This window comes from Phycodurus eques, chromosome 18 (genome assembly GCF_024500275.1).
Source record: "Phycodurus eques isolate BA_2022a chromosome 18, UOR_Pequ_1.1, whole genome shotgun sequence".
Classification (NCBI taxonomy): Eukaryota; Metazoa; Chordata; class Actinopteri; order Syngnathiformes; family Syngnathidae; genus Phycodurus; species Phycodurus eques.
Window position 1 is genome coordinate 1674133 of NC_084542.1, and position 18340 is coordinate 1692472.

General features: G+C 42.2%; 1 protein-coding gene across 4 annotated transcripts in view; it reads right to left on the minus strand.

The window, feature by feature from the left end:
* The window catches only part of rev3l (REV3 like, DNA directed polymerase zeta catalytic subunit), an 85078-nt gene that overhangs the window by 28776 nt on the left and 37962 nt on the right, over nucleotides 1-18340 (minus strand). For all 4 annotated transcript variants that reach the window (XM_061704561.1, XM_061704560.1, XM_061704559.1 and 1 more), the window contains exons 6-12: nucleotides 13226-13320; nucleotides 8661-8765; nucleotides 8400-8484; nucleotides 4317-4450; nucleotides 3883-4011; nucleotides 1145-1376; nucleotides 894-1039 (exon numbers count right to left, since the gene is read on the minus strand). In XM_061704561.1, coding sequence (XP_061560545.1) covers nucleotides 894-1039; nucleotides 1145-1376; nucleotides 3883-4011; nucleotides 4317-4450; nucleotides 8400-8484; nucleotides 8661-8765; nucleotides 13226-13320 — 926 coding nt within the window. The remainder of the gene's footprint in view (nucleotides 1-893; nucleotides 1040-1144; nucleotides 1377-3882; nucleotides 4012-4316; nucleotides 4451-8399; nucleotides 8485-8660; nucleotides 8766-13225; nucleotides 13321-18340) is intronic.

Sequence of the window (18340 nt, forward strand, 5' to 3'; positions counted from 1 at the left end):
ATATTAATTCCATTGTGGAATAAGGCTGTACCAATACAAAATGTGAAAACGTGAAGCGCTGTGAATACTTTTCGGATGCACTGAATATGAGTAGATATGGGTATTTAGAAATGCTATCAATGGCGCAAGGCACGCTGGGAAATCTTCTGATGGCGATCCGCCATGTTTTAATGATATCAGTGTTGACATTGTATCAGCTTGCTGTCAGAGGATGTCCCAGCGTGCCTAGCGCCATTGTGTCGTTGTTAAAATGCTGTTTTAAGTCCCTAATAGTCATAGTTGTAATGTGAATGTTAATCGATATGTGTGGTTATTCCCCCTCTGCAGCTTTATTTATTTTTTTGCTATTTTTTTTTTTATCATCTTGCTCTCGGAGTAAACCTGTTATACGGATACATGACCTCGCTAACCTTCATTACGTTGTGCAAGCCGGCTGTTGTGCCAATGTTCACGTGGGAGGTGGAAAATACCCCCGCAAAGCCGCAGTGTTAAAACTAAACACATATATACAATACTTAAGAACAAGTAAACCTTCGTATTAATAATAATGCTGATCTGACTTAATTAGAAAAAACTAATTAGGAGGGGTTCACCACTCAAATTTACTGCATAGAAATATAATGGATAGAAAGTCATGGGTGCGCATTACACATAGGAAGAAGTGTTTTCCTGATTTTTGGAGTCAATTTTGGGGGTTCTCATTATACACCAGAGCGTATCATACACGAGAAATTACAGTAACTCTAGGCATGAACTGAACTTTGCATATTTGCAAAACTTGGTGTCAACTCAAGTTTCATTGTGCAGCTATGTTATGAAATGTATTTCTGGGTGTCTATAACATACAGTAGACGCCAAAGCAAACTCAAAAGCAAACACTCAAGATGTCTTACCGCTGCTCTCATCTGCTGCCCCATCAAGCTGTGGGATGGACAAGTTAGCGAATGAAGAAATATTTGCGCTCCATTCCTTGTCGTCGTCGTCAGAGGATTCCTGATGCTCATCACTGAAGCTGTCCTGTGCCTCCTTGACACCAGACCTGCACACACCAGGACTACAGCTTAAGCTGCCGAGACATGGCACACTGTGGACAAACTTCATTTAGATCACTGAAAGAAAGCAATAGTGTCATTGAAAAACAAACCTTGGTAAAGACACGCTTTCAAAGGGCTCGTTGTCCCATCGCTGTGACATTGTGATACTGAGCTTTGCCTCTTCCTTGTCTAACTCTGGACTTGCCTCCTCATCGTCACTGTTGTAGTGGCAGGGATGGGTACTTGGAAGGGACTGGGACTGTGAATTGTGCAGACCAGGAGTCCTGCAGTCATCCGCCAAGCCTGCCAGCAAATCAGTCATGGCACGGTCTCGGCTGCGGTCTGCATAGATAATAAAAAGCAGGTTACGGTACATTAATCACGTTCAAGCCGCTCCTGTCAGAAAGATGTACGGCTCTGGTTCTCAAACCTTTTATACAAAGTACCACCTCAAAAAAATACTTAGCTTTCCGAGTACCACCATAATGACGAACATTAAAACACATTAACATAGTAAGCCTTAGTGTTCATCAGAAACAACGCAGAGGTTTTATTCCTAAAAAGTATATTTATTATTGTAAGCCGCTGTAACATTGTGCAGTTTCACACTGTGCTTAATTATAGAAAAAGAAAGGTGTACTTAAATAATGATTCATTAAAATGTATTGAAAAGCTAGAATAGAATAATAGGTATAGAAATTGTTCTTAAATGTTTAAAAACAAAAAGTTCTTAGATTAAATTCATATGTATTGTACTGTACTTAAAAATGTAGTGTATTTAAAAAAAAAAGTTTAAACAGGCTGTATGCATAGCTACAAGCTTCATTCTCATATGTTTGATTGGATTGCATGTTTTAGATGTCCATGTTGTAAGGTTTTTATCGATTTTATTTGATAAGTCTTTTCCATACAACATATTCATAAACAAAAATATACGTGTGTCTGTATATATATATATATATATATATATATATATATATATATATATATATATATATATATATATATATATATATATATACACATATATATGAAGAAAAAAATATTAAAGGCACTGGATTGTCACATTTTCAATAATTTGGTCATTGGTATGCTGTGATCTAACAGTCTATCCCGTCGTTCGTCAGTGAAAAATGTCTATTTCACCCATTTGTCTCGGCATAATTCCTCCTCAGTCTTAAATCTGTGCGTTAAGAGTTCCATGTCACATATTGTGTCAATGATTTTGAACCAGTCATCATGTCACTTATTTGTATTTACATCAGTGACTCTTTCGTGTCCAAATAGAGAGAGCCCGTGTACCACTAGTGGTACTCCTATCACAATTTGAGAATCACTGATGTACAGTATTTGAAATATGAGAAGACAGATTGAAGAGTCGGAGGCACATGATAACAGAAAACACAGGGGGAATTTATTGTGCTTCAGAGATGAGAAAGGAAAAAAAAGATCAACTTCACAATATCAGAATATACACACCCGAATTCCAATGAAGTTGGGACGTTGTGTAAAACAAATAAAAACAGAATTTCAATCATTTGCAAATCCTTTTCAACTTATATTCAACTGAACACACTACAAAGACAAGATTTAATGTTCAAACTGATGAACGTTAGTTTTTTGGCAAATATTTTCTCATTTTGAATTTGATGCCTGCAAGCAAGAATGGGGCGGGGTTCACCACTTTGTGAACAACTGCGTGAGCAAATAGTCCTATAGTTGACGGCACGGACGGCACGGCATTAAAAACCGATATCACTGTGTGAAGGATATTGCCACGTGGGCTCAGGAACACTTCAGAAAACCATTGTCAGTTTTGCCACGGTGCATCGCTACATCTACAAACGCATGTTAAAACTCTACAAATGCAGAGCAAAATCCATACATCAACACCCAGAAACTCCGCCTGCTTCCCTGGGCCTGAGCTCATTTGAGATGGGCTGACGCAAAGTGGAAGCGTGTGTTGGCGTGCGGTGAGTCCGCATTTCAAATTCTTTTTGGAAATCAATCAATCAATCAAAACTTGATTTGTAAGGATTTTTCATACAAAAAAAAAAAGAATGCAACCCTAAGTGCTCTACAAGAATAAAAAGATACATTTACCCCGCCCGCTGCTTGTCCAAACAAACAAACAAACAAAAAAAAACATCCGCGCGAGTGTTTACTTTTACAGACTCCCAAAAACAAGTTTGTCATGCAGCGTAATCTTAAATTATGACTGCCCAAATGTGGAAATTCCAGCCCACTTCTAACTTGAGAAAACACCTTGCAGTAAGTTGCAGATGGCTCGCTCTCTGTCTCTCTCTCCAACACACACACACAGAGTATCAATACGTCTGGTCAGAAAATAGCTTCTACATTTAGTCATTTAAGTGAATAAAGCGAATAATTTTTCTGGAGGGCCCAATGCATGTGTTGTTGGTTTTTGGACAGTTAAAAATTGAAATGGTGGCAGGTGTGTGTGGACTCCGATTATTATTTATTTATTTTTATTTGATGTTCATGCTCTGATTTTTATTTATTTCTTTTTATTTATTTATTTTAAAATCGGGAGTTACTCTGAGTAGTTTTTTCTACTGAGTACTTTCAAGTAAATATTTGGATGATTACTTTGTACTTTTACTTGAGCCATATTATTCTAAAGTAACAGGACTCTTATTTGAGTACAATACTTGACTACTCTACCCACCTCTGGACAGAGGTCATGAAAAAACAGCACATTCCCATAAGCAGCAAACGAATATACAACGTGGCAGCAACTGCAAAGCGACGTCAATGTTGTTCGTTAGCAATGTCATAGTGGAACATTAAATGTCAATTATTCACAGGTAAATATTACTTTATGTACCTAATAAAGGTGAGTGGGTAGACGTCTGAGAGGGCTGTAGGAAGCTCTGACTGTTCTCCAACAGACATAAAATGGCCTCCTCATCAACAACAGCCTCCTCTGGGTTTGTATCTCGACTGCTCACAAATTCTAGAGAAAAAGATGAAAGTCACAGTTCGCATCTCAGAAGCAAGCGACATTACAAATCAAGGGGAGCCCCAACCCTGCTGTGCACTACGCCCATATGAGATTGCAATAAAGTCTACAAACAGGAACTGTAAATTGCAATTGAGATTCTTAAGAGTGGGAGTGAGTTCAATATTTATGTCTCGAAATATCATATGCTATATACACTTCATTTTTCTTCCACACTGTACTTCCATTGTACATACGACTCTTTGAAATACAAAAACATTTTATTTAAAAGAGGGGGGTAAATTTGCATTTATCTTGACCTGGCTCAGAGTCCCTGTGCAGCTCTACAGCTGAAGCAGGTGTATAGTGCACTTCTTCTGGTGTCAAATGGAAAGACGAATGGATGGTGAGATCACTGAAATCCTCTCCATCACCGACAGGGGAAGCCGGTGTCCTGAATAGAAAAGGAAAACATAGATATCCAATTCGTTCATGTCTCGGAAAAAGACAATGAAATAGCAATATTTGTCCTGCACGAATGGCTGCAACATGACAGACAAAGTAGAGCACCTTCTCGTGGTGCCCATGCAGTCACACTTTAATATCTTTAGCTGAAGGTCTTGTTTATCCCTCCATCCATTTTCTGTACCGCTTATCCTCACGAGGGTCGTGGGCGTGCTGGAGCCTATCCCGGCTATCCTCGGGTGCAAGGCGAGGTACACCCTGAAATGGTCACCAGCCAATCGCAGGGTCTTGTTTATTGTGCTTAGAAATGCTAAGGTACTATTGGCATGACAATAGTAGACGAATACAATAGTACCTAAGTGAGATTTTACTTCACCCTCATTGTCATGCCTAGTAGCGCCGAGCCTTATGAGGAAAGGGCTCCAGGGAGGCAGTGCATTCGCCACTTCCTGGCTGTTTTTAATTAGTCTGCTTAACGACTTTAAAAGGTGCCAAGGGAGGTAGGCTGCCAGGTGTCAAGAGATTACTGCAGTGATTAACATCTTCTGTCAAGCCACACATCTTTCCTTAGTTTTACAGGCTTGGTTTTTCTGACACACACAGATTACATGCATAGTGAGTGGATTGAGTAAAAAACTACAGCCCCCGCGACCCAACCCGGATAAGCGGTAGAAAATGGATGGATGGATGTATATATAACAATCTATATTTCCATCTAGTAGCTTTAGCAGGGATGCCCAGACTTCCCTCTCCCCAGCCACTTCATCCAGCTCTTCCGGGGGGATCCCGAGGCGTTCCCAGGCCAGCCGAAGGACGTGGTGTCTCCAGCGTGTCCTGGGTCGTCCCCGGGGTCTCCTCCCGGTGGGACGTGCCCGGAACACCTCACCGGGGAGGCATCCGAATCAGATGCCCCAGCCACCTTATCTGGCTCCTCTCGATGTGGAGAAGCAGCGACTCTACTCTGAGATCCTCCCGGATGACCGAGCTTCTCACCCTCTCTCTAAGGGAGAGCCCGGACACCCTGCGGAGGAAACTCATTTCGGCCGCTTGTATCCAGGATCTTGTTCTTTCGGTCACGACCCACAGCTCGTGACCGTAGGTGAGGGTAGGAACGTAAATCGACCGGTAAATTGAGAGCCTCGCCTTTCGGCTTAGCTCCTTCTTTACCAGAACGGATCGATACAAATTCACTGCAGACGCCGCACCGATCCGCCTGTCGATCTCCCGTTCCATTCTTCCCTCACTCGTGAACAAGAACCCAAGATACTTGAACTCCTCCACTTGGGGCAGGATCTCATCCCCGACCTGGAGAGGGTACGACACCCTTTTCCGACTGAGGACCATGGTCTCAGATTTGGAGGTGCCGATTCTCATCCCAGCCGCTTCACACTCGGCTGCGAACTGCTCCAGTGAGAGTTGGAGGTCACGGCTTGATGAAGCCAACAGAACCACATCATCAGCAAAAAGCAGAGATGCAATACTGAGGCCACCAAACCGGACCCCCTCTACGCCTCGGCTGCACCTAGAAATTCTGTCCATAAAAGGAGTCCAACCTTCACCGGGAACGAGTTCGACTTACTGCCAGATATGCGGACCAAACTCCGACTCCGGTCGTACAGCCCGTATCAGGGGGTTCGGTACCCCATACTCCCGAGGCACCCTCCACAAGGCTCCCCGAGGGACAGGGTCGAACGCCTTCTCCAAGTCCACAAAACACATGTAGACTGGTTGGGCGAACTCCTATGCACCCTCGAGGACCCCGGCGAGGGTGTAGAGCTGGTCCACTGTTCCACAGCCAGGACGAAAACCACACTGCTCCTCCTGAATCTGAGATTCGACTTCCCGACGGACCCTCTTCTCCAGCACCCCTGAATAGACCTTACCAGGAATGCTGAGGAGTGTGATCCCCCTGTGTGAGTGTGATCCCCCTGTAGTTGGAACACACCCTCCGGTCCCCCTTCTTAAAAAGGGGGACCACCACCCCAGTCTGCCAATCCAGAGGCACTGTCACCGATGTCCACGCGATGTTGTAGAGGTGTGTCAACCAGGACAGCCCTACAATATCCAAAGCCTTTAGGAACTCCGGGTGAATCTCATCCACCCCCGGGGCCTTGCCACCGAGGAGCTTTTTAACTACGTCGGTGCCCTCAAACCCAGAGATAGGAGAGCCCGCCTCAGAGAACCCAGACTCTGCTTCCTCATGGGAAGGCGTGTCGGTGGAATTGAGGAGGTCTTCGAAGTATTCTCCCCACCGACACCACAACGTCCCAAGTCGAGGTCAACAGCGCCCCATCCCCACTATACACACTGTTGATGGTGCACTGCTTCCCCCTACAGAGACGCCGGATGGTGGACCAGAATTTCCTCGAAGCCGTCCGGAAGTCTTTCTCCATGGCCTCACCGAACTCCTCCCATGCCCGAGTTTTTGCTTCAGTGACCACCAAAGCTGCATTCCGCTTGGCCAGCCGGTACCAGTCAGCTGCCTCAGGAGTCCCACAGGCCAAAAAGGCCCGATAGGACTCCTTCTTCAGCTTGACGCCATCCCTCACGCCGCCACGACAGGCACCGACCACAGCTCCGGTCGGCCGCCTCAGCAATGGAGGCGCGGAACATGGTCCACTCGGACTCTATGTGGAAGTGGAAGGTAAGTGCAAAGTTCTGTCGGAGGTGGGAGTTGAAACGCCTTCTGACAGGGGTTTCCGCCAGACGTTCCCAGCAGACCCTCACGATACGTTTGGGCATGCCACGTCGGACCGGCATCTTCCCTCACCATCGGAGCCAACTCACCACCCGGTGGTGATCAGTTGAGAGCTCCGCCACTCTCTTCACCCGAGTGTCCAAGACATGCGGCCGCAAGTCCGATGACACGACCACAAGTCCATCATCGAACTGCAACCTAAGGTGTCCCGGTGCCAAGTGCGCAGGTGGACACACTTATGCTTGAACATGGGGTTCGTTATGGACAATCCGTGATGAGCACAGAAGTCCAATAACAGGACACCACTCAGGTTCTGATCGGTGGGGCCGTTCCTCCCAATCACGCCCTTCCAGGTCTCACTGTCATTGCCCACGTGAGAATTGAAGTCCCCCAGCAGAACGATGGAGTCCCCAACAGGAGCGCGCTCCAGCATCCCCTCTAAAGACTCCAAAGAGAGTGGGTACTCTGAACTGCTGTTTGGTGCATAGGCACAAACAACAGTCAGGACCCGTACCCCCCACCCGAAGGTGGAGGGAGGCTACCCTCTCCTCCACTGGGTTCACCCCCAACGTACAGGTGCCGAGCCAGGGGGCAATAAGTGTGCCAACACCTGCTCGGCGCCTCTCACTGTGGGCAACTCCAGAGTGGAAGAGACTCCAACCCCTCTCGAGAGGACTGGTACCAGAGCCCAGACCGTATGTGACCGTATGTGAACCTCCAGGCCTGGCTCTGGAGGGGGGCCCCGGTGACCCGTGTCCGGGCAAGGGAAACCTCAATCCATTAACATCTTTCATCATAGGGGTCTTTTTGCCTTGCTTTGTCTGGTCCCTCACCTCGGACCTGTTTGCCTTGGGTGACCCTACCAGGGGCGTGACGCCCCAGACAACTTAGCTACTTGGATCATCGGGACACACAAACCCCTCCACCACGATAAGGCGACTGCTTCCAGAGTAAACATTAAGAATCTTGTCTTTGTAGTGTATTCAAATGAATATTGGTTGAAAAGGATTTGCAAATTATTGTATTCTGTTTTTATTTACATTTTCCACAACGTCAGAACTTCATTGGAATTAGGGTTTGTACTTGCTATATGAGGTTCACCCTGGACTAGTTGCCAGTCAATTGGTTAGGTGAATATAATCATTTCTCTATATAAATGATAGCTATCCAATAAAGTGTCATTGAGTTTGCTAAGGCTTCTAGCTGAAGAACCCAGATGCAAGGGAAAGGTGAAACTTACAGATCAAACTCATTGTCCTTCAGAATCTCCTCAAATCTTTTCATGAAAATTTGCTCACTCTCAGTTGTAGTGACAAATGCACGGTCTGGAAAACATGGGGGGGGGGGGGGGGGGGGGATAATCAGATTGATTTTCCAGAGCTCATGTTTTTAAACATGCACAACATCAATTTTGGGCAAATGCTGGAAAATTAACAAAATAATAAAGTTTAGCAAGAAAACGGTTTCATGTATAACACTTTTCTGTTAACAACTTGCTGACCTTGCGACTCTGGGGTTTCAATCTGAGAGTCCTTGCTCTTTTCTCTTCTCCGCTGTTTCTCATCCTCCCAGATTGCTTGTAGGCCGGGGTTCCTTCCAATTTGATCTGAGCAAATGACAGCACATCAACAATGAATGTAAGGAACAACACTACAATGCTGACAGAGTGATTCATTACCTATTACTGCTGCGTTTGTGTATGTATTTTACGTTAGGCACCTTATTGGGCAGCTAACGGGTCCTCAAAAAAAAGGCTTAGATTAGAAATATTATTTTATGATTATTTTCTGCTACAAAAAGGCAAAATAATGTTTAGTGAGCTTTTTACAAAAGACAAGGGGCTACGCTCCACCCATTGCTAGGGATGGGAATCAAAAACCTGTTCCTGTTAAGAACCGGTTCCAAAGTTAACGATCCTGTGGAATTGTTTACCAAATGTCCTAGCGATTCTCTTATCGATACTGGAAAGAATAATGAGGTCGTCACAGAAGCTTCGCGACATACAGAAAGTGTGGAACATCTTGTATTCTTAAAATGCTTGTCTGCAAGTGGTATTAATTACCACTACGTTATGGCTACATTACTCTGACCCAGGGGTGTCAACCTCATTGCTGTTCAGGGGCCACGCCTAATTTGATGTCAAAGGGGCAGGACCACTCAAATCTTACCATACCTTATATAATAATAACAACAATAAGTCTTCCCTTTGTTTGAATGCAAAACAAATCAAATAAATCCGGAAAATATTTATATTTAATGATTTTTAAAAAATCATTTTACAAAAGAACCTCAGATTTTTTTGCTTCAATTTGTCATCTACAATGTGTGCATAAAACTGATCACAGTGATTCTATTTTAACGCACAACACTTTAAGTCACAGGTACCTGGAACTGAAAAATATAGTATTGCACTTTAAAATTTAATCAACTTATGAAGACCGACGAATGATTACAATTACATTTTTTACAGGAGTATAATAATTCTCAAAATGATCTTAGTCCCCAACACCCAGGGGCATTGCCAGGCATATAAAGCTCTTCTGGGGCACAGGCCCCTGACTACAGAATATCCGCTTCCTCACAAATACACTCGCGCACACACACACTGCCGCACTTTTTACTGAAACTATTACTTGAGATATTAATCACAATTGCGAACATTTTGAACATGGCAGCAAAAACATACGATCTATGACAAACAAGAGAAAGTCAGAACTTTCTGTTGCTTTATTATTTCGGCATTAAAGCGCACTGCCTATTTTTAATTTTCGCAAATCAATCACTTGACTGTGACTCAGCTTTTAAAGTTCCAAAAATGCTCTTAAGTTAGACAAGAGAAACTTAAAATCTTCCTTTGATTATAAGAGGGTTGCTGTTGCTGTCTTTCAATTCCAAACAAAAATTACCAGTTTAGACAGACCAAGCCAACAGCAGAATTGAGGTTGGTATCAATTTTTGCATTTAACAGCAAATGTATTATTCTGGAGAAATTATCATTGTCAGCACAGGACTAACTTCTTGCAACATGTATTTTTTCACTTTCAAATTCATCCTGCATGCCAGATTGTATCCCCGAGCGGGCCAGTTATGGCAGGCCATATGTTTGACACCACTGCTATAACCATTAAGGGTGCCAGAAGCAAAGGAGGACACATCAAAGCGGGGACAGGGCCCTGAAAATCGAACTAGAAACCAGCTGACTAAAGAAATTAACATTGCGAAGAGGAACTATGCAGCAAAGTTGGAAAAACAGTTTATCGCTAACGACTCTAAATCAGTTTGGCATTGCGTTCCAATCGCTGACCAATTACAAGCGACGATGCCCCCAAGCTGAGAACAATAGCACACGAGCCAACGACTTGAATACCTTCTACTGCAGATTCGAAAAGGACACTTTCACACCACACACCACCGACCACAATCACACCTGTGACTTGTGCGTTAACCATCCACGAACAGGATGTGAGACGCATCTTGAAACAACAAAAGATGAACTAAGGGGCAGGCCCAGACCGTGTGTCCCCATCCGGCCTCAAAGTCTGCGCGGACCAGCTCGCTCAAGTCTTCACACAGATTGTCAATAGACCTCTGGAACTGTGCGAAGTACCATCCTGTTTCATCATTCCAGTCCCCAAGAAACCTAAAATCTAGGGGGGTCAAAGTCATCAGCACATTTCGTGTGTGTGCAAGGCAAGAAACCCATAAGGCCAAGGATGCCGGTACCTTGTGTTTCATACAGTTGCGTACAACGCTGTAACAATTATGAACGTCACGCAGACGTAGACCGTCGGTTTTCCGGGGTGCTACCGTGCCTTGGCGTATCTAGTCTTCGTATCTATGGGGGATGCAAAATTATTTGTTATTGGTCGAAGACATCGGCATGTTGATAGCTGCTCTTTGACTGGTTTGTCTACGATTGAGAATGCTCCAGCTGTGGCCGTGATATTAAATCATTGTTTCAAGTAATATCGTCAGCAGAGTTTTAATTGTGCAATCGTAAAGCAATGCCTGGGGGCGGTGGGGGAAAGTATGGTACTCAGCAGCATTGCAAAGAAAGGTGATTGGGCACACTAGAGGATGATGCAGAAAGACAGCAATACATAGAGAGACTTTTGGAATCAGATTCTGATTTGTCATTCGATGGTTTTTAGGGGCAAAGCAATTCAAGGAAAAAAAGAGATACAAAAGACAATAATGAATAATCTGTCGGTGATCTGTAAACTGTTGATCTGTAAACTGTTGCATAATAAATCTGATGACATATAGGACTATTTGCATTGTGTTCCATCATCTTATTGCTCCTCTTCAGAGAATGTAGTGTGTTTGAGAGAGAAAATTGTGCGTTTGTTGTCAAATTAATTGATTAAAACTTTATATCAAGTTAATTTTGGAGTTGTGTGAGAGAGTAAGGTTTGGGAAAAATCTGTGTGCGTTACATACAAGTAGTGTTTTTACAAGCAAAAATTATAAAAATATGGAGTGCGTATTATAGTCGAGTGCGTGTTATAATTGAGAAATTCTGGTAAGTATTCCTGCTTGTTCTCCTTTTTCCAAGTGATAATGGATAAGAGAATCGATAAAGAATCAAAACATTAAGCAGTATTGAAAATGGAATAGTAATCGGAAAAATCTTATCAATTGACATCCCTACCCATTGCTCAGTAAAATGCGTAATTTCCGTGCCGCCGTTTTCGCTACGTCATTTTCGGTGCGCCACCAAGTGGGCCAGAGTGGGAAATGAATTGGGCATTCACTAAATATGAAAAAATTTAACACTGAAAAATGAAGCAAGATGTTTAGAGGAGCTAATAAGTTTAATCACCATTGGATCACCTCATCTCCTCGTGGCATGGGCGAAAAGGAATTTGTTTTTTCTTTTAAAAACAGTTCCACATCACAGGCTTAAGTAGAATTTTCACACATCTGTACTTTATTGTAGTGTAATTCTAGCAACTGTCACTTTTATTCCACAACATTGCATAAATAACGTCCACTTGTACTGTGATACATTTCCCCTAACCATCTTTGTTACTGCAAAATAAAATCACAAGAAATTGCTCATTGACGAAATGCCTGAGCCGCGGAGTACAAAGCGGAAGAATAGCCCCGCCTGTCCAAAGGGAGGCACGCAATTTACCCACGTAGAATACTGACAGGATGAAAAAACCCGCTCCTGTCTCTGCTTTCCAGTAGTAGATGATGACACCACACAACGTGACTGGTAAACTCCATGATGGTGATAACAGGGATAAAGCCCACACAACTGTGGGCTTGTGGAAGCCCATAATATAATAACGGCCCATAACGTAATAAATTGGCCCTTTTTAAAATGTATTAGGCCCATAACTGGGCTCTGTTATAACATTTGCAAATATTTGTTTTCTACCAGGTCTATAACATAATATAATAATCAGCCAATAACGTAATAACTTATGACATTGTTGGCCAAAAATGGTGCAGGACTTTTAGAACGTTGTCGGCCAGTTATTACATTATGGGCCAATTACATTTTAAAAAGGGCAAATTGATTACGTTATGGGCTTCTACAGGACATCGTTACAGGAATGCCTCTCTTATATTGGATGAACGCCTACCTCAAGGAACAGAAATGGCGTTGTAAAACGCCGCTTCTCTTCAGATATTTGAATTTCTTTTTGCCCAAGTACCGCTTTCAGGAATTTAATACAAGACTGCCCATAGGTGTGAGGTTTAGTGATTGTCGCTAGAGCTTAGCCCTGTCATCGACAAGTGATCAGTCCAGGGTCTACACTGCCTTTGGGATAGGATAGGCTCCAGCTTCCCCATGACACTGAATAGGATATGGCATAGGAAAAGGTTGACTTGTAAAAAGTGAGTCAGACAATAATCATCAACAATATTTTTGGTGTGGTTTACGCTTCTGTGCCCACTTGGGATTAAATCGTAAAGCCATACAGGATGGAATACTTTCAGCATAACACTGGGGAGGGGGACATGTTTTAGGGATGACCTCTTGATCCTGGTACTTTAGGGAAGAGACCACTTTTAATGACAAAGAGCAATTGAGATTTTCCTGGAAATCCTTACTGTCAATCTCGAGACGGTTGAGGACATCTACAGCAACACCATCAACCTCCAACTCACAGGTGCTCTGCCTCTCCACCTCATCCAGAACTAGGGAGCTGCAGACAAACAGGCAGAACATAAGATCTGGAAATACATTTTTATGTCTTAAATACAACAAACGTAAATACAGTGTATTATTTTACACTGGCTTTATAGTTTCATTTCCGTTGAAGCCAGGTGTTGTAGTGGTTAGCACATCGGCATCACTGTCAGGAGGTTCTGGGTTTGAATCTCAATTCAGGTACTCCCGTGGGGAGTTTGCATTTCCCCCCTGTTCTGCGTAGGTTTTGTCCGAGTGCTCTGGCTTTCACATTCCCAAAAGATGCACTGTAGCAAACCATAGCCAATTTATTTATATAGTGCATTTCATACACAAGGTAACTCAATGTACTTTAGATTATTAAAAGCATTTAAAAACATGGGGGGGAAAAAAACTTATAAACATTTAAAACAAATAGAAAAACAAAATACAATTGAAGCAGCGTACAGTGCAAGAAATATCATTTAAAAGTGGAAATGCTCTCAAAAGCATGAGAAAAAAAATAAGAGTTTTTAACCTGGACTTAAAATCATTCACACTTGACGCTGACGTCACTTCTGTTGGCAACTTAATTCATTTGTGTGCAGCATAACAGCTAAATGGTGCTTCACTATGTTTAGCATTTCTTTCATATATTCAAGACCTAAAACATTTAGGGATTTACAGACTAGTTGCAGAAATTTAAAATCTATTCTAAAGATGGCTGGGAGCCAGTGTAGAGACTTTAGAATTGGAGTAATATGTTCTGACCTCTTTGTTCTGGTCAGAACCCGAGCTGCAGCATTCTGAATGAGCTGCTGCTGTTTAATGCTCTTTTGGGGGAGTTCAGTCAGAAGACCATTAAAACAGTCAAGTCTACACATACAAGCCTTCACTCTGCATATGTTCTCCAGATGGTAGAAGGCAGTTTTAGTAATTGATTTGATATGTCTGTAAGTCAGGTCGTAATCTATCAGAACACCAAGGTTTCGGACTTGGTCTTTGTTAACGAACTAGTAGAACTAGAACTAGTACTAAGTTTACTATTTACTAACTATTACTATTTACTAAGAGCAATCCTCTTTTCTTTATTGCCAAAAACAATAATCTCAGTCAGGCCCCTCCTGTGTGGAGTTTGCATGTTCTTCCCGTGCCTGGTTGGGTTTTCTCCGGGCACGCCAGTTTCCTCCCACATCCCCAAAAAAACATGCGTGGTAGGTTGATTGAGGACTCTAAATTGCCCGTAGATGTGAATGTGAGTGTGAATGGTTGTTTGTTTATATGTGCCCTGCGATTGGCTGGTGACCGGTTCAGGGTGTACCCCGCCCCCTCCCACCCCACCCCCGCGAAGATAGCTGGGATAGGCTCCAGCAGCCCACGACCCTGGTGAGGATAAGCAGTAAAGAAAATGGATGGAAGGCTCAGTTTTGTTGTGGTTTAATTTAAGAAAGTTTTGGTTCATCCAGTTATCGGTTTTAAACAGTGACAACACCTCAATTGAACTGTACTCATCTGGAGAAACTGCTAGATATAACTGCGTGTCATCTCCATAGCTATGATAGTCAACATGAAGGTTCTGAAGAATTTGACCCAAGGGTAGCATATGCAGGCTGAACAGGAGGGGTCCAAGAACTGACCCTTGAGGTCATTGCCATTCGATGAGACTGAACACTTCCAATGGTTACAAAGTAACTCCTTTCCTTCAGGTAGGACCTGAACCATTTAAGGACTGTTCCATTTAGTCCTACCCACGTTTCCAACCTGTTCAGCAATATATTATGATCTACCGTATCAAAAGCCACACTGAGATCAAACAAGACCAAAATTGACACTCTCAAGTTCGTATTCAACATTATATCATTTAGAATTTTGATAAGCGCTGAATCTGTACTGAGATGAGTTCGGAAACCTGATAGAAATTTTTCAAAAAGTCCATTTAAGTTCAAGAAATTGCTGGGTTGATTAACACATTCACTGCCATTGATGGCGTTAGAAGTCAAATATCCATGTTAACTGGGAAGGCTGGCAGTGATTAAAAATAACTTTCTCAACAATCTTGGCTATGAAAGGGAGATTTGAGATGGGTCTAAAGCTTGCTAACATGGAAGCATCCCGCGTTCTATTTTTTTTTAAAAAGGCTTAATGGCAGCTACTTTAAGAGCTTTAGGAAACTCGCCTGACTGAAGTGAGCAATTGATTATTTGCTCCATGTACCTTTTCTTAATAGACATAGAGGTTGTCTGAACTTTTTGGAGAATCTGTAATTCAAAGAACAAACAAAAATGGTCAGAAAAAGCCAATCCTTAATGTCAACTGACAGAATTTCAACATCCTTGGAGATGACCAGGTCTAAGCTATGACCCCATGTGTGGGTTGGACTCTTAATATGTTGAGTCCATAAATGTGCCCAGTATAACAGGGAGTCCTTTAGATATTTTTTTCCCAGGTTATTGTCAACATAAATGTTAAAATCTCCCGTTATGACAAAATAGCTGTAGTCAGTACAACAGCAGTTGTGAAAAATCCTCCACAAATTTTCTGTTGTATCTTGGAGGTACATAAATTATTAAAACAATAACCTATGGATCATCTTTTACTTAAAAAAAAAAAAAAAAAAAAAAAGATATTCAGAAGAGCTAAAATCACCCAGTACAATTTATTTACACTCAAATAATGACTTAAATATTATATATATATTTATAGCAGCAATACCACCGTCTTTTTATTCCTTTTCTTCAACACGTTTTCACAAATTTACTCGTGTTGCCGCATTTAAAAAGGCCTAACGCCAATTTGTGAGACATTTCAACCAGGTTTTCTTCATCATAAGACAATTCAGAGCAACAAGGTTGCTTAGTAACGCTTAATAAGCCACGGTACAAAATTCCAACACGGATGAAGTGTAGCTATTTCAGTAAAACACTAACATTTTACTAGGAGACAAAGACCAAAGTAGTGAAAGTGAGCATCGAGCAGGCATACTGTAGAGCAGTGGTTCTCAAACATTTCACACCAAGTACCACCTCAAAAAATAATTAGAACTCCCAGTGCCACAATCATGACCAACATTAATATACAGTACCATAGGAGGCAAAAGTGTTCATCGAAAACGAGAGAGGTTTTACTGCTAAAAGGTATTTAATATCTACAGTATGCAGTTGTCAGCCACAGTAAAATTATGCACAGTTTGAACATTAACACTACTTATGCACAACCCCTAATCAGATGGCTCCAGAACTCCTCACAGCAGATAAACGCAATGTATTTGCTTGTTATTTTAGTGAAAAAAAATACATTCCATCAGGATAAATATGAGCACAAATTGGCAAAATGATAAAATGATACTACACCTGAAGCCACCCAGGAAAAACTATATTACCATGGCAGAATTTGATACAGTTGACCAAAAAAACTGTAGAGAAAACGGTTTAGCAGCTGAAACCATCAACGAACTGTCTTGACTCAATACCATCTGACTTTTTCTAAGATATTGCAAAGTCTGTGCCAGCTGATTTGCAGCAAATAGTCAATTGCTCACTTCAGTCAGGCGAGTTTCCTAAAGCTCTTAAAGTAGCTACCATTAAGCCTCTGCTAAAAAAAATATAACCCCGCACGCCAAGATTATTGAGAAAGTTATATTTAATCGACTCGAAGTTGAGGAAATCGATATTTAATCGATTTCCTCAACTTAAATGGACTTTTTGACAAGTTTCAATCAGGGTTCCGAACTCATCACAGTACAGAATCTGAACTTATCAAAGTGCTAAATGATATAAGGTTGAATACTGACTCGGGAACGGTGTCAATTCTGATCTTGTTGGACTTCAGTGCGGCTTTTGATACGGTAGATCATAATATAGTGCTGAATAAGTTGGAAACGTGGCTAGGACTAAATGGAACAGTCCTTAAATGGTTCAGGTCCTACATGGAGGAAAGGAGTTATTTTGTAACCATTGGAAGTGTTCAATCTCATCAAATGGCAATGACCCTTGAGGGACCCCTCAAGGGTCAGTTCTTGGACCCCTCCTGTTTAACCCGTATATGCTACCCTTGGGTCAAATTCTTCAGAACTTTAATTTTGACTATCATAGCTATGCAGATGACACATAGTTATACGTAGCACTGTCTCCAGTTGACTACAGTTCAATTGAGGTTTTGTGTCACTGTCTAAAACAGATACATATCTGGATGAGCCAAACTTTTCTTCAATTAAACCACAACAAAACTGAAATAATTGTTTTTGACAATAAAGAAAAGAGGATTGCTGTTAGTAAACACCTGGAGTTACTCTCTTTAAAAACCAAAGACCAAGTCCGAAACCTTGGTGTTCTGATGATTCCGACCTGACTTTCAACAGTCATATCAAATCAAGTACTCAAACTGCCTTCTGCCATCTGAATAACATATCCAGAGTGAATGCCTGCATGTGCCAAGCAGACCTTGGGCCTCATGTACAAAAGGTGCATACGCACAAAAACGTGGCATCCGTTCTTTTTCATGGTAAAGTTCAGATGTATCAAGAGTGACATGACCGTGGAAATGTGCGGTGCCTCACGCCAACTGCATGGCTGGCGTACGCACGTTTCTGCAGCTTTTGGTGCTTTGGCGACAATTAGAGGGGATGCTGGGAAACGGTTCTCATAAATCTGCATACCAGAAACATGAACAATTAGCACTGATGAACAATTCATGCCCGGCAACATTTGATTTCAACAATGCAATTGAGGCAAGGACTGAGAATGAATTTGTTAACCAGTGTATTTAACGACCCACTGATATTTGTGAGGACACCTATTAATTGATCAAGGCGATCATTTATGCCGCCTATTGCCCTCACAATGGCTACGTGACTCCAGCACATGCACTGAAAAAAAATTAAAAATAGAGTCCTTTGGAATTTACATCATTTGAACATGTGCATCGGTTGCACATTATTAAAATGTGTTTAAATTTACATTTACCCCTCTTCTCCTAAAACTAAAACATTTTTTTTTGTCGGTGTGCGTGTTCTCTCCTGTGTATTAAAATAATAAATTGAGTCATCAAAAAGGAGTCAA